The 13817-nt window shown below is 42.5% G+C and overlaps 1 protein-coding gene across 2 annotated transcripts in view; it reads right to left on the reverse strand.

Annotated features, from left to right (window-relative positions):
* Positions 1 to 13817, reverse strand: part of OBSL1 (obscurin like cytoskeletal adaptor 1) — a 234381-nt gene that overhangs the window by 59809 nt on the left and 160755 nt on the right. For both annotated transcript variants that reach the window (XM_033947138.1, XM_033947137.1), the window contains 2 exons: positions 12804 to 13079; positions 12449 to 12715 (listed from right to left, as the gene is read on the reverse strand). In XM_033947138.1, coding sequence (XP_033803029.1) covers positions 12449 to 12715; positions 12804 to 13079 — 543 coding nt within the window. The remainder of the gene's footprint in view (positions 1 to 12448; positions 12716 to 12803; positions 13080 to 13817) is intronic.

The raw sequence follows: 13817 nt of genomic DNA on the forward strand, positions 1-13817 counted from the left end.
GAAAAAGAAGGTATTGATGCCCCTGTATAAGACTCTGGTGAAACCTCATTTAGAATATTGTGTACAATTCTGGAGGCCGCACCTTCAAAAAGATATAGAAAGGATGGAGTCAGTCCAGAGGAAGGCTACTAAAATGGTGTGTGGTGTCTAACCCCTCGCAGCGAGCTCACGGGGACGTGACCGAAACCTCAGATCCAGTGTGTCCCTTACTTCCAAGGGACCCTTCAGGTCTTAATTCAGGCACAGTATCTGCCTAATGGGCATGCAAGGTAAAGAGTCTAAGTCAGAAATGGCAAAACAACATAGCTTTATTTCAGCCACTGGCCAAATAAACCAAAATACAGGCTTCAGCCTTGCAGTTCAGGATAAACTTATATTGCATGGAATTATAACAAAAAGGTTCAAACAACGCAATCAGGATGTTCAAGTTGGGTCAGCACTGAATTGAATACAGTCCCCTGCTTCTGGACTTTAACAAGGTAAGTAGCACCGTCCTCTTCACCAGAGCAGTAATACTTTGACTTTGCAGGCTTTACACACAATTCATACAAAAATAAGGTCAGCAATACTTGGTTTCTCAATGAACAGAAAAACAAACTTATAACAGACTGTGCAGTGCAGCAGGTATAAATTTTACATGGTCTTACTGTACTATATCATGCATATTTTCCCTTGGAAATGTTGCTGTAGTTACTATGCACAGCTGAGAGGGAAGGCAACGTAATTGCTCAGCTTGGTAACAATCCAGGAAACCATCCACACTTCACTGCTTTAAAGAAAACTTCTAAGTTTAGCTTTCAAGGAGAGATCCTAAACTTACTTCAAAGAAGAACTATAGTTAATAATAATAATAATAATAATAACTTTATTTTTGTATACCGCAGTTCAGAGCGGTTTACAGGGGAAGAGACTGTACATTTACAGCGATGAAACATACAAGACAGCACTGTTACATATAAGATAGAGGTGATACAGATAAGACATTCCATTTAGCATAGCGTTTCGTTTAATTTAGACATTCAGGTTAACTTAGCGAGTCGGGAGAGAGAGGCTGGGTGGTCAGAGGAATTTATCCAAGAGATAGGTTTTTATTGATTTCCTGAAGGTTTGATAGGAGGGTGAATTAGTGATGAGGGTGGTAAGACATTTATTCCATTTGCCTGCTTGGAATGCTAGAGATCTATCCAGGAATCTCTTATAGATGCAACCCTTTAGGGACGGGAAACAGGTAGGCACTACGTGTGCGAGTGGGGCCTGTAAGTTCAAAGTGTTCCGACAGGTAGACAGGGGAGGAGCCTGTTAGGGTTTTGAAGCAGAGGCAAGCAAAATTTGAAGATGGTCCTTGCCTCTATTGGCAGCCAGTGCAGTTTTTTGTAATAAAATTAGACATCCTGCTAGTCTAGACGTTTTGGTGGGCAAGACGTCCAAGTAGGTGATTAAAAATAAAAAATTGAACATCCAGTTCGAAAATGGTTGTTTCTATGCTTCCGACTTTGGACATTTAGTGGGAATCATCCGAGTCAGACTTAGACTTCCTTTTTGAAAATTCCCCTCCACTTAACTTTGTAAGTCTGCAAGCTGACCACAACCACTGTAAATTACTCTTCCATCAGAACTGTGGTGAAGTAATTTCATGTTCACATCTAGTTGTAGTAGTTTTCTCTATTTTGCAAGCTCCTGGCCCTCCATAAGCCACTCAACTTTCAGACTGAATCCCAGTAATTGTGTGCCCGGTGGATGGCTAGATGGGATCACTGTGTGCTGTAGCATTCCCAGCCTCAGACCACTAATGGAGTAGAAGTCCTGACTGGGAATCATGCCCAGATCTTGCAAATGGCAGCACATGGCTCTGCTACTGAGCTGGCCCATGAGTTGCCATAATTAAAATAATAGTTATCTAGATCCCAATTGGCTCATGCTTTTTTTTTGTCTTAAACGATGCCCCTCCTCTGAATCTGCCGGGGATTCTTTTAAAACCAACAGCGTCAAAGGCGCACAGCCGTTCGGCGTGCCGGCAAAGGCGCCTATGCCTTAGTGAGCGCCTTTGTGAAGCGACGGATTAGTGAAGCGACCAATTTGAAAAATCCCGGCCAGACCTCCCATCTCTCACAGATGGATTAATCCCCACAGTTCTAACAAGGCCGTTGCGAAGAGACTGAACGGAAGGAGGGAAGAATCCAGAAAATGAACAGATAGACTGATAAGTATAACAACCAGTTTTAGCTCAAAAAAAAAAAAGGTAAAAGTTTAAAAGTCTTAATAGTTTGTTAAATGCTTGCCGAATTTAAAAGTCTGACTAATGCAAACTTTTACCACTAGATAACAGACTTAAAGCAGATTGGAAATATTACCACTAGAAGACAGAATAATATTAGATTAAATATTCAATATATTAGAATTGATTAATGTATTAGAATTAATTAGCCACTAGATGACAGATTTATAATAGACTGGAAACTTTTACCATTAAAAGACAAAATAATTTTAGATTAGAAACTCAATATTAGAATTGATTAAGGTATTAGAACTGATTAACTCCTCAAACCCATACCGAACTAGATAAGTTAGGAACAATGATCACCACACTTAGTACCACCATGAGAATCACACCTCCAAATTATACACAAGCAATCCTTCTGATACTCCTACTCCTAACAGAATGGAAAGCAACTGCAAACAATATATATCCAATACCAATCATAGCAAACTCCAAAGGAATTACCCAACCAAACTGGCATTTCACAATAAACAGAAACTCAAACCATCAGTCTTTCACTTACCAACCCTCCCCAAAATCAACAAGTAAAAAACCAACAAACAACGCCACCAAAGATCACTCATATACCCAAAAACAATTCACAACGCACCAATAGAATACACCACTCTCAAATGTGCTGATATGAACATCGGAGCCATAGGCCCTAAAACAGAACGCATAAGAAACTGGATAGAAGAAGATAACCTAGACTGCCTTTTCCTCACAGAGACTTGGCTTACCTCTGACACAGACCCCAGAATAACTGAAGTCTGCCCAAAGAGCCACAAAATAACATTAGTATACAGAGAAAATAAAAGAGGAGGAGGAATTGCCATCATAGCCAGAGACACATTAAATATAAAAATATAAGACAAAACAACCAACCAATACATGGACTTACTAGCCTGTCAACTCTCAAGCACATCACTTAAAGAAACACTAACATGCATACTATGCTACATAACCCCAAGTAACTGGAGCACAGCTAAACCAATATTTGAAGAATTTATTTATCGAAACTCTCTAGCGACAACCTACAACCTCCTTCTAGGAGACCTCAACCTCCACCTCGAAAACCAATCCTGCAAAAATGCAGAAACCTTACTAGCATATCTCGAAGCCTTAACATACAAAATCTTAGATCCCCAAACCACACACGAAAAAGGACACCAACTAGACATTGTAGCCTACATGTCCCAACAGACCACATAACCAGAGATCCAAACTTCAAACGGAAAATGGAACCATTCCCTTTGGTCTGATCACTACACTTACTTCTTCGAAATCAATTGGACCAGTAACAAAAACATTCCAACTACTCAACAGACAACCTACAATTCACACAAACATATAGATCCCACCACTTTCTGGACAAAAACAGACACCATAATCCAACACTAAACACCCAAACACAGGAAGTATCAAAAAGAATGTCACTTCGCGGTTAAAAAAGCAAAAAGAGAACATGAAGAGAGGCTAGCCTGGGAAGCACAAAATTTCAAACCATTCTTCAGATACGTTAAACGGAAGCAGCCGGCTAGGGAGGAGGTTGGATCGCTGGACGACGGAGATAGGAAGGGAGTGATGAAGGAGAAGAAAGAAGTGGCAGAAAGACTAAACACGTTCTTTTCATCGGTATTTATAAATGACACATCTAACATACCGGAACTTGAACAAATCTTCAAAGGAGAACAAGCAGAAAAATTAACATCCATTGAAGACGTACACAGGCAGTTAGAAAAATTAAAAACTGACAAATCACCGGGCCCGGACGGAATCTACCCTAGGGTACTGAAAGAGCTACAGGAGGAAATAGCGGAACTACTATAGCAAGTTTGTAACCTATCCCTGAAAACAGGTGTGATCCTGGAGGATTGGAAGATAGCCAACGTTATGCCCATCTTTAAAAAGGGATAAAGAAGTGACCTGGGGAACTACAGACCGGTAAGTCTGACCTCGATTCCAGGGAAAATGGCGGAAGCGCTGATAAAAGATAGTATCGAGGAGCATCTAGAAAGGAATAAACTTATGAAAACAAGCCAACATGGCTTCTGCAAGTAAAGATCGTGCCTAACAAACTTATTGAACTTCTTTGAAGGAATTAACAAACGGATAAACAAAGGGGACCACATAGACATCGTGTACTTAGACTTCCCAAAAGCTTTTGACAAGGTACCCCATGAACGCCTACTTCGTAAACTGAAGAACCATGGAGTAGAAGGAGACATACACAGATGGATCAGGAATTGGTTGGCGGGTAGGATGCAGAGGGTAGGAGTGAAGGGCCACTACTCGGACTGGGGGAGGGTCATGAGTGGTGTTCCACAGGGGTCGGTGCTTGGACCACTGCTATTCAATGTATTTATAAATGATCTAGAACACAGTTCTTCAACTGCTGGTCCGCGGACCGATGTCGGTCCGCAGAAAATTTCTGCCGGTCCACGCAGGGCCGCGAGATCAAGTCGGCAGTTAAATTTCCTGCCGACTGCAGTTCCTCCCGACTGCGGTTCCTGCTGACTAATGTTCCTCCCAGCCTCAAGCGATCAAGACAGGCTGCCGACGTCAGGGCCTTCCCTCTCTGAGTCTCGCCTGTTCGGAAACAGAAAGTTGAAACAAAATAGGCGGAACTCAGAGAGTGAAGGTCCCGACGTCGGCAGCCTGTCTTGATTGCTGCCCCTGCCGAGTTGCTGAAGAGGGCCACGGGGAAACTGTGAGTAGAACGGAGAGAGCTGCAGATTCAGGTGCAGGTGGAGGGAGATGATCAGCATGTGCGAGCAAGATCCTGGGGAGCCTTCACAGTGGCTGTCTTCCCGCCCACCAGCTCTCCTACTTGCCAGGGCAGTGCTTTACCGGCAATTTCCTACAGGCAAGTACTGAGAGCTGCTGGAAGGGGAGGAAGCCACTGTAGGAGGCTGGGAAGCTGCTGGATAAAGGGAGAGCTGTTACTGGACTTGAAGGGAGTTAGAAGGAGAGATGCTGCTGGGAGGGGAGGAGGGAAAGGGATGAGAAGAGAATTAATGTTGGATAGAGGGATGAGGGAAGGGAGAAGAAGGAGAGATGCTGCTGGAAGGGGAGGAGGGAAAGAGATGGGAAGAGAGTTAATGTTGGATAGAGGGAGAAGAAGGAGAGATGCTGCTGGGAGGGGAGGAGGGAAAGGGATGGGAAGAGAATTAATGTTGGATAGAGGGAGGAGGGAAGGGAGAAGGAAAAAAAGGAAGGAGTGAAGGGATAAAGAAAAAAAGGAAGGAAACAGCTGGCAGGAAGATTACAGGAGGGGAAAGGGGTCAGGGTGGAATGGAGAGATCAGATGATGGAATGGGGAGAGAGAGGAATGAGAAAGTAGAGAGACATTGTTGCTGGAAAGGGGGTCAGCAGAGAAATGAGAGAGGGATAAAGATGCTAGATCTGGTGTAGGAGAGATAAAAATGAAGAAGGCAGTGAAGCTGGAATGAATGATGTAAAAAGGAGAGAGGAGGAACAGGCTGGATGGACAGGGAAGAGGGGCATAGAAAGAAGTCAGATACATATGGAAGGGGGAGAGGACAGACATTGGATGGAACGGGCAGATGCTGGAAGGAAAAGAGTGAAAAGAAGATGAAAGCAGAAACCAGAGACAACAAAAGGTAGAAAAAAATAATTTTATTTCTATTTTGTCATTATAATATATCAGATTTGAAATATATATCCTGCTAGAGACATAACTGGGGACTGCAGTATTCTGTTAGCATGATATTTCTATGTAGCATTCTATAATAACTTGGCTTGTTCAGTTTTCTTGATAGTAGAGGGGATATATGTGAAGGGGAGAGGAGACAGGGGTTTTGTTGGTCCGTGCTCTGTATATTTGTATTTATAAAATCACAATTGTTCAGAATATTGTTTCTTTTTATACTTTAATAAAATACGTTCAATATAAAATCATAATTGCGGCTTGTGCAGATGGGATCAGATGGTTTGCGGGGACCAAGCTTGCGGAGATGGGGCATAAACGGGGTTTTAAAATTTTAGTCCTAGTAGTTTGCCGGTCCACAAAATAATTCTTTTATTTCTGCCGGTCCACAGGTGTAAAAAGGTTGAAGAACACTGATCTAGAAACAGGGACGAAGTGTGAAATAAAATTAGCAGACGACACCAAACTATTTAGTGGGGCTAGGACTATAGAGGACTGTGAAGATTTACAAAGGGACCTAAACAAACTAGGGGAGTGGGCGACGAGATGTCAGATGAAGTTCAATGTAGAAAAATGTAAAGTCTTGCACGTAGGAAACAGAAACCCGAGATACAGCTACAAGATGGGAGGGTTGTTATTGAGTGAGAGTACCCAAGAAAGGGACTTGGGGGTAATAGTGGACAAGACAATGAAGCCGTCGGCACAGTGCGCAGCGGCCGCTAAGAAAGCGAATAGAATGCTAGGTATAATCAAGAAGGGTATTACAACCAGAACGAAAGAAGTTATCCTGCCACGGTATCGGGCGATGGTGCTCCCGCATCTTGTGACCAGGCAGACACAAGGCCTGCCAAGGTCCCAGCTAAGCTTAGGAATAAAGTAAAAGTAAAATCCCGGAAGGAAAATGCTAGGATTTCCCAGGATGATAATGTGGGGGATAATGCCAGTGGCCACCAGGAGGAGCAAGATTTATCTGAAAATGAAGGGAGTGAGTTTTGTCCAAGTCAACACCAGGGGAGCTCAAGAGGCCCCTGGAGTTCTGCTGACACACTCAGAACAGGGCACGCCCCTAGAGTAGATAAGCCAGCAGTGGCATTCAAACCAGCAAGCTGGTTAGGGAGGAAGTTTAGGTCTTGTCTCCCTAAAGCTTCACCTAGGGCAAACAGGAGTAACAGCCCTATACCGATGGAACTGGCTGAGGCTGGGCAAGCAGAAGATTTACTACTCCCAAAGGAAGAGCCTATGGACTGCCAAGAGACTTGTGCTGACTGTGATTCCAATTATCTTGAACTAATGCAGGTGGACTTGGCTTTAATCCACAAACAGTGAGTGTGGTTCTTTTGGAACTGTTTGTGTGCTGTTTTTGTTTTTTCTTGAATGGTGTTTTGGAAGGAAGCTGGGAGTGGGTGGGGAAAGGTTTTGCTGCCACCTTGGGAGGGAATTTTTGAAAGCCTATCTGAAGGCCTTTATGTTAGCAAAACCTGGTTCACTCTCCTATTCCTGGCAGACAGATATGTTTGTCAGAGGCTTTCCTTTATTTCATTTAATGATTGGAAATCGAGGAAACTTAAATGCTGAACTTTATTTTGATGGAATAAAATACCTGTTTTGGAGCAGGCAGTACTGGCTGTACAAAGAGCTGGATCCCCAGAGCCATTGGGACCTGATAAGCAGGGGAAGAAAGTTGGGACTTTATTATGAACTGCTTTAGTTTCTTGCCCTTTTTGGCAGTTTTGTTTTTGTTCTCTTTAATGCTATAAGAAGCCCTAACTGATGTTACAAAGTTGGAGGAAGTACTTACCTGCCTTAACGAATCAAGTAAAAAGAACTATTTTTCTAAACAACCCTAGGGTTGAGGCTTTATTTTTGTTTGAATTGATTGTGAGTTCGGTTGAAAAGTCCAGTCCTGCAGGGTGGCTCCATGTCGGGTCACACGCTAATGCACAGTTTGTTGTAGCCATCAAAATTACTGCAGAGCCCTGCCCTGGGCTATAGTGGTGGCCACAATCTGGAGTACTGCGTCCAGTATTGGTCGCTGTACCTAAAGAAAGATATGGCGATACTCAAGAGGATTCAGAAGAGAGTGACACATTTGATAAAAGGAGAAACTGGGGCTTTTTTCCCTGGAGAAGCGGAGACTTAGAGGGGATATGATAGAGACGTACAAGATCATGAAGGGCATAGAGAAAGTGGTGAGGGACAGATTCTTCAAACTTTCAAAATCTACAAGTACGAGAGAACATTCGGCAAAATTAAAAGGGGACAGATTCAGAACCAATGCTAGGAAGTTCTTCTTCACCCAACAGGTGATGAACACCTGGAATGCGCTTCCAGAGGGCGTGATAGGACAAGGTACAGTATTGAAGTTCAAGAAGGGATTAGATGATTTCCTGAAGGAAAAGGGAATAGAAGGGTATAGATAGAGGAATACAATACAGGTCCTGGACCTGATGGGCCGCCGTGTGAGCGGACTGCTGGGCATGATGGACCTCTGATCTGACCCAGCAGAGGCACTGCTTATGTTCTTATGTTCAAAGACTTCATCTCAAAATGGAACCATCTAAGTACTGCTACCCTGGACGAACTACCCCCAGAAAAACCCAAAACCAAAATCCACAGAAAATCAGACAAGTGGTTCGACAACGAACTACTCCAACTCAAAAGACAATGTAGACAACTAGAAACAAAATGGAGAAAAAGCAGCCAAGAGCCCACAAAAACAGCATGGATAGTAACAAACTGAAAATACAAACAAAAACTGAAAGAAAAAAGAAAGACATACTACTCAAAACAAATAGAAGGACCCCCAAGACACAAAAAAGCTATTCCAGCTACTAAAAGTCCTCACAAACACCACACCTTACATAGCCAACAGCAACTCCCCCCCACCTTCAGCCACCCTCTTAGCCACATACTTCAAAAAAAAAAAAAAAAAAATCGCAAACATCAGAGCCTCATTCAACGGAACACCCACACACATAGAGACATCATTTCCCCCTACAGAAAAAGAACCAGTCGCAGCAGATAGAACCTTGTCCCATTTCTCACCCATACAATGATCAGACTTCAACAATCTTTATAATAAATACAGCCATGCAGCCTGCGACCTTAAATTGCCCCCCATACCTACTGAAAACCTCAAGTACATTATTCCGCTCTCTGCTTCTACAATGGATACACTCTTTACTACTAAAGGGTCATTTCCCACAAGAACTCAGCGAAATCATCATAACTCTGATATTAAAAGACCCCAAAAGAGCAACAGACCAACCATCCAACTACAGACCCATAGCCTCAATCCCACTGTACGTCAAACTGATGGAAGATCTCATAGCCAAAACTTTAGCCTCATACCTAGATAATCACAACGTACTCCACCCCACACAGTCGGGCTTCAGAGCCAACTACAGCATGGAGACCCTACTAGAAATACTAATGGACACTACAAGACAATACCTCTGTACAGGCAAGAAAATCCTGCTCATACAACTAGACCTCTCTGCAGCCTTCAACCTGGTAGATCACGACATTCTTCTACAAACCCTAGACTCCATAGGAATCTCAAGCAAAGTAATAATAATAATAATAACAGCTTATATACCGCAATACCGTGAAGTTCTATGCGGTTTACAAAGATTAAGCAAAGGTACAAATTGATTGACTTTAAGAGGGGAGGAAGAAAGAGGGTTAATAGGACAGGAAATCCATTTTTGAGGAGAGAGTGATCAATAGAACAAGTTAATCACTATAGAGGGGAGAGAGAAGAGAGGATCAGTTGTCTAGATACTTTAGGAACAGGTGTGTTTCAAGTACTTGCATGGTTCAAAGGCTTCCTACAATCCAGAACATACAGGGTTAAAACAATGCAAGAAAAATCAGAACCATGGTCCAACCTCTGCGGAGTTCCCCAAGGATGACCCCTATCACCCACACTATTCAATATATACTTAGCCTCCCTCAGCTCCTATCTAGACAATCATGGCATAACTTCATACAGCTATGCAGATGACATCTCTATTCTCCTCCCCTTCGACCACCCAGAACCCACCATGACAAGCACAATACACAGAACACTCGAAACAGTAGCAACATGGATGACAGAGCACAAATTAAAACTTAACCCTGACTACACAAACTTCATCCTCCTAGAAAACAACAAAACTCCAACCTTAACAAATCTAGTAATAAACTCGATCTCATACCCAATTCAACCCACACTAAAACTTCTGGGAGTAATAAAAGCATCGTTCATGACCATGAGAAATCTAAGACAAATCCGAAAATTCTTCGACAGGAAGCAATTCCTACTTTTGGTACAATCTCTTATCCTTGGACTAATAGACTACTGCAACCAGGGCCGGATTTAGATGAAAAGAGGCCCTAGGCTATTCCACTTATGAGGCCCTTTCACCTCCCATTTTTAAGTTTGTAAATTACACGAGAGATAATAAAATACATCATTACTGTGATACATATCAATATGTTAAATGAAACATGTTGTTATTCGTACTAACCTTTATAAAAAATGTGACATGGATAATAAATAAAAAAAAGTCGAGAACACTTATTTGGACATTTATTCTCAGCACCATATATAGTACTTGTAACAATAACTAATCAAACATAACACGCAACATTGCCCCTTCCTATGTCCATAGTGCCCCCAGTGCATCCTTCCTCACCTCACCCCCCCTCCGATGCCCGCTTGCCTCCCATCCCCCTTCCATTGAACACCCCCCCATGCCATCCTGCCTGCCTGCCTTCCATTAAACCCCCCCACCCCCCTTCTGATGCCAGGCTGCCTACCTCCCATCCCCCTTCCACTGAAACCCCCACCCCACCTCACCACCCCCCACCCCCGATGCCAGTCTGGGCCGCCCTGTCCTGACGGATCCACGTTTTGCCTCTCTCCCCGCGGGGCTGGGCTTTGCCCAGCTGTTTCCGGGCTAACGTCTTTCCTTCCCCGATCCTCTTCCCAGGGCGAGAAAAAGAAAGGGAGAAGCCGAGTCGGCGCCCCGTTGCGCCCAGAGCCGGTTCCGATCCCGAAGCGTAGAATTTCTCCTTATTTTCGGTTCAGTGTTTTAGTGTTCACTGTTTTTAGAATAGTGTAATTTTAATTTTGCTAACAATTTGAATGTAGGCCTCTCTTGATCTTGAGGCCCTAGGCTAAAGCCTAGTTAGCCTGTAGGAAAATCCGGCCCTGACTGCAACATACTATACCTCCCTGCCCAGCGACCATGATAAAATAATTACAAACAATACAAAATACAGCCCTGAAACTCATCTACTCACTGAAAAAATACGACCATATCACAGAGGCATACCATGACTCACATTGGCTTCCAATACAAGCAAGAGTACACTTCAAATTCTAGTGCCTACTTTTCAAGGCTATTAACGGAGAAAGTCCAACCTACTGGAATAACCGACAACTCAATCCTCTTCAACCAGGCACAGGAGAACCCACTCACTATTTACACATCCATCATCCAAAAATGTCAAACGAAAAAAACTATTTGACAACCTAATAGCCTCCAAAGCAGCTAAACTGGACAGACAAATCACCACTCTGTTATCATCGACCACAAACTACAAAAAACCTTCAAGAAAGATATCAAAAACCATACTCTTCAAAAAATACATAAAACCCATCTAGCACAACCAGCCCCTACCCAACCTCCCCCAACCCTCTCTATACCCTTAACACTCTCTAAGGTGCTTCTAACTACCCAACAAAGTCTAAAATGCTTCTAATTTACCCAATACTTAGCATCTTAAGATCTCGACTTCTCTTTGGTAATTCTTATGACCCTACACGGTTCGTGTTTCGGCGAACATGCCTTCCTCAGGGGTCCAATGGTTTGCAAACTCACATATAAAGATGCATTTTTTTTGCTATTTCAGCTTGTCTGCGGTGTTCTTTGCTCACAGGTTTAAAGACAATAGACTGTTTTCAGTCCAATTCTTTATATGTGAGTTTGCAAACCATTGGACCCCTGAGGAAGGTGTGTTCGCCGAAACACAGACCATGTAGGGTCCAGTTGGATTTTTATCACTGTAATTTTTATCATTGTATTTTTTAAATTGAATTTTCATGGTTTTATATGTCAGTGTTTAATAAATTATCTCCAGAACATCTGTACCCACAGTTTTTGGTTTTGTTTTCATTGGTGGATTGTTTTCATTGTGGATCATTGGGTCTCCCCATTTTTCTTTGTTGTGCTGCAATTCTTATTACCCAACATTTATCACCTTAAGATCTCGACAACTCTTTGATACTTCTTAAGTAAATATTATGACATCGCTTATGCTGTTCCTGCAAACTTTTAATGTAATTCTTGATAACTTTGATGTAATCCGCCTTGAACCGCAAGGCATTGGCAGAATAGAAATCACTAATGTAATGTAATCCTTCATGACTTTGTCTACCTTGACCTCAGCAGGGATCGCTACCTAAGGCTTAGAGATCCAGAGAACGTTATATATGGTCAGTAATGCCACAAAGGATTCTACCCCTAACTTACTTTCCACAATCAGTGTAGCCAATGTCTTATCATCCTTAGATTCACAGGAGTACTCGCCCGCATCTGCCATATCCACATGGAGGATGGTAAGAGAACGCTCTCGGCCCTCAGCTTTAATAATATGTCTTCTGCTAGGCTTGATGAGACGGCCATCCTTTATCCACATTACATCACCCAGCACCTTACACAGCTCACACTGGAAAACAATAGTTTTGTCCCTTTGTTCAGTCAGGTCATACAGACCTCGCGTGAATACCACTGGCAGCTCTGGATAGAGAGAGACAGTAGAAGAGTTACTTGGGCGCTACTCTATACATGAAGAGGCAAAAATAATTATAGCAAATGTTCTTCTCACCTTTCACTCGTACATCAAACTGCATCTGATCATCCTTGCTGAGGCAGGTGTACAGACCTGAGTCTTCTCTGTCAATGCTGGTCACCACCAGGCTGTGTGTGTAGCTCTCGTGCCTCATTTCATACTTCTGTCCAGTGGTCAGAGCCTGCTGATGTCGATACCAGGTAATTGCAGCAGACTCCTTTGACAACACAGCCACAAGCATGGCACTACCACCTTCCAATGCCAAAATGTCCTCCGCAGTATTCTTCTTGTTTACAAATTTCACTTGACCCTCTAGAGAGAGAGAACAGGATTTTAAGTGAAGCAGGAAAAGAGGCTACGGCTTGAAGGGAAAACTTTGCAGCACTTTTGCAGAATGTTTTATGTGTTTTTATTTTTATTTAGAAGGTGCAGAAAATGATAGGAAAAATTATGCTGCAAATTTTCAACTTGCAGGCAGGCCTGGATTTAGGCTATTTTCAAAGGGAAACCCTGCACAGGGTCAAAGTTTCAAGTTTCAAGTTTATTTAAAATTTCTTATACCGCCCAAACAGCCTTCTAGGCGGTGTACAAATTTGTAAAAACAGAGAACAAACTTTAACTAAAATACAAGTTTGAGATGACAATACGTCCCCAAACCGTAAACTATAAAAACTATTAAAAACAAAGACAAACAAGAACAAAAGGTAAAAGGCAAGAACTACAATAGGCAAACTAAAAGAGAACAATTAGGGAAAAAACAAGAGGGAGGGCTGCTGTTAAACTCAATAGTATTTTCGCTCGATTGCCCTTAAAAGGACAGTTAGGTCTCAAAGGCATCAAGGAAGAGAAATGTCTTTAGCTTCGTCTTAAAGTTATTAAGATTTGATTCTTCGCGTAAACAATGTGGAATTCTATTCCAAAGCAGGTGCCCCTGTTGTGGGTAGTTTAAAAAGACACATGTGGTTCATGTAAAAGTGCACACCTGTTTTTTTATGGACATAACTCTTGAAGTACATCATTTTATAAAGCTCTTTTATGTGGCGGACATGC

This window comes from Geotrypetes seraphini, chromosome 5 (assembly GCF_902459505.1).
Source record: "Geotrypetes seraphini chromosome 5, aGeoSer1.1, whole genome shotgun sequence".
NCBI classification, from domain to species: domain Eukaryota; kingdom Metazoa; phylum Chordata; class Amphibia; order Gymnophiona; family Dermophiidae; genus Geotrypetes; species Geotrypetes seraphini.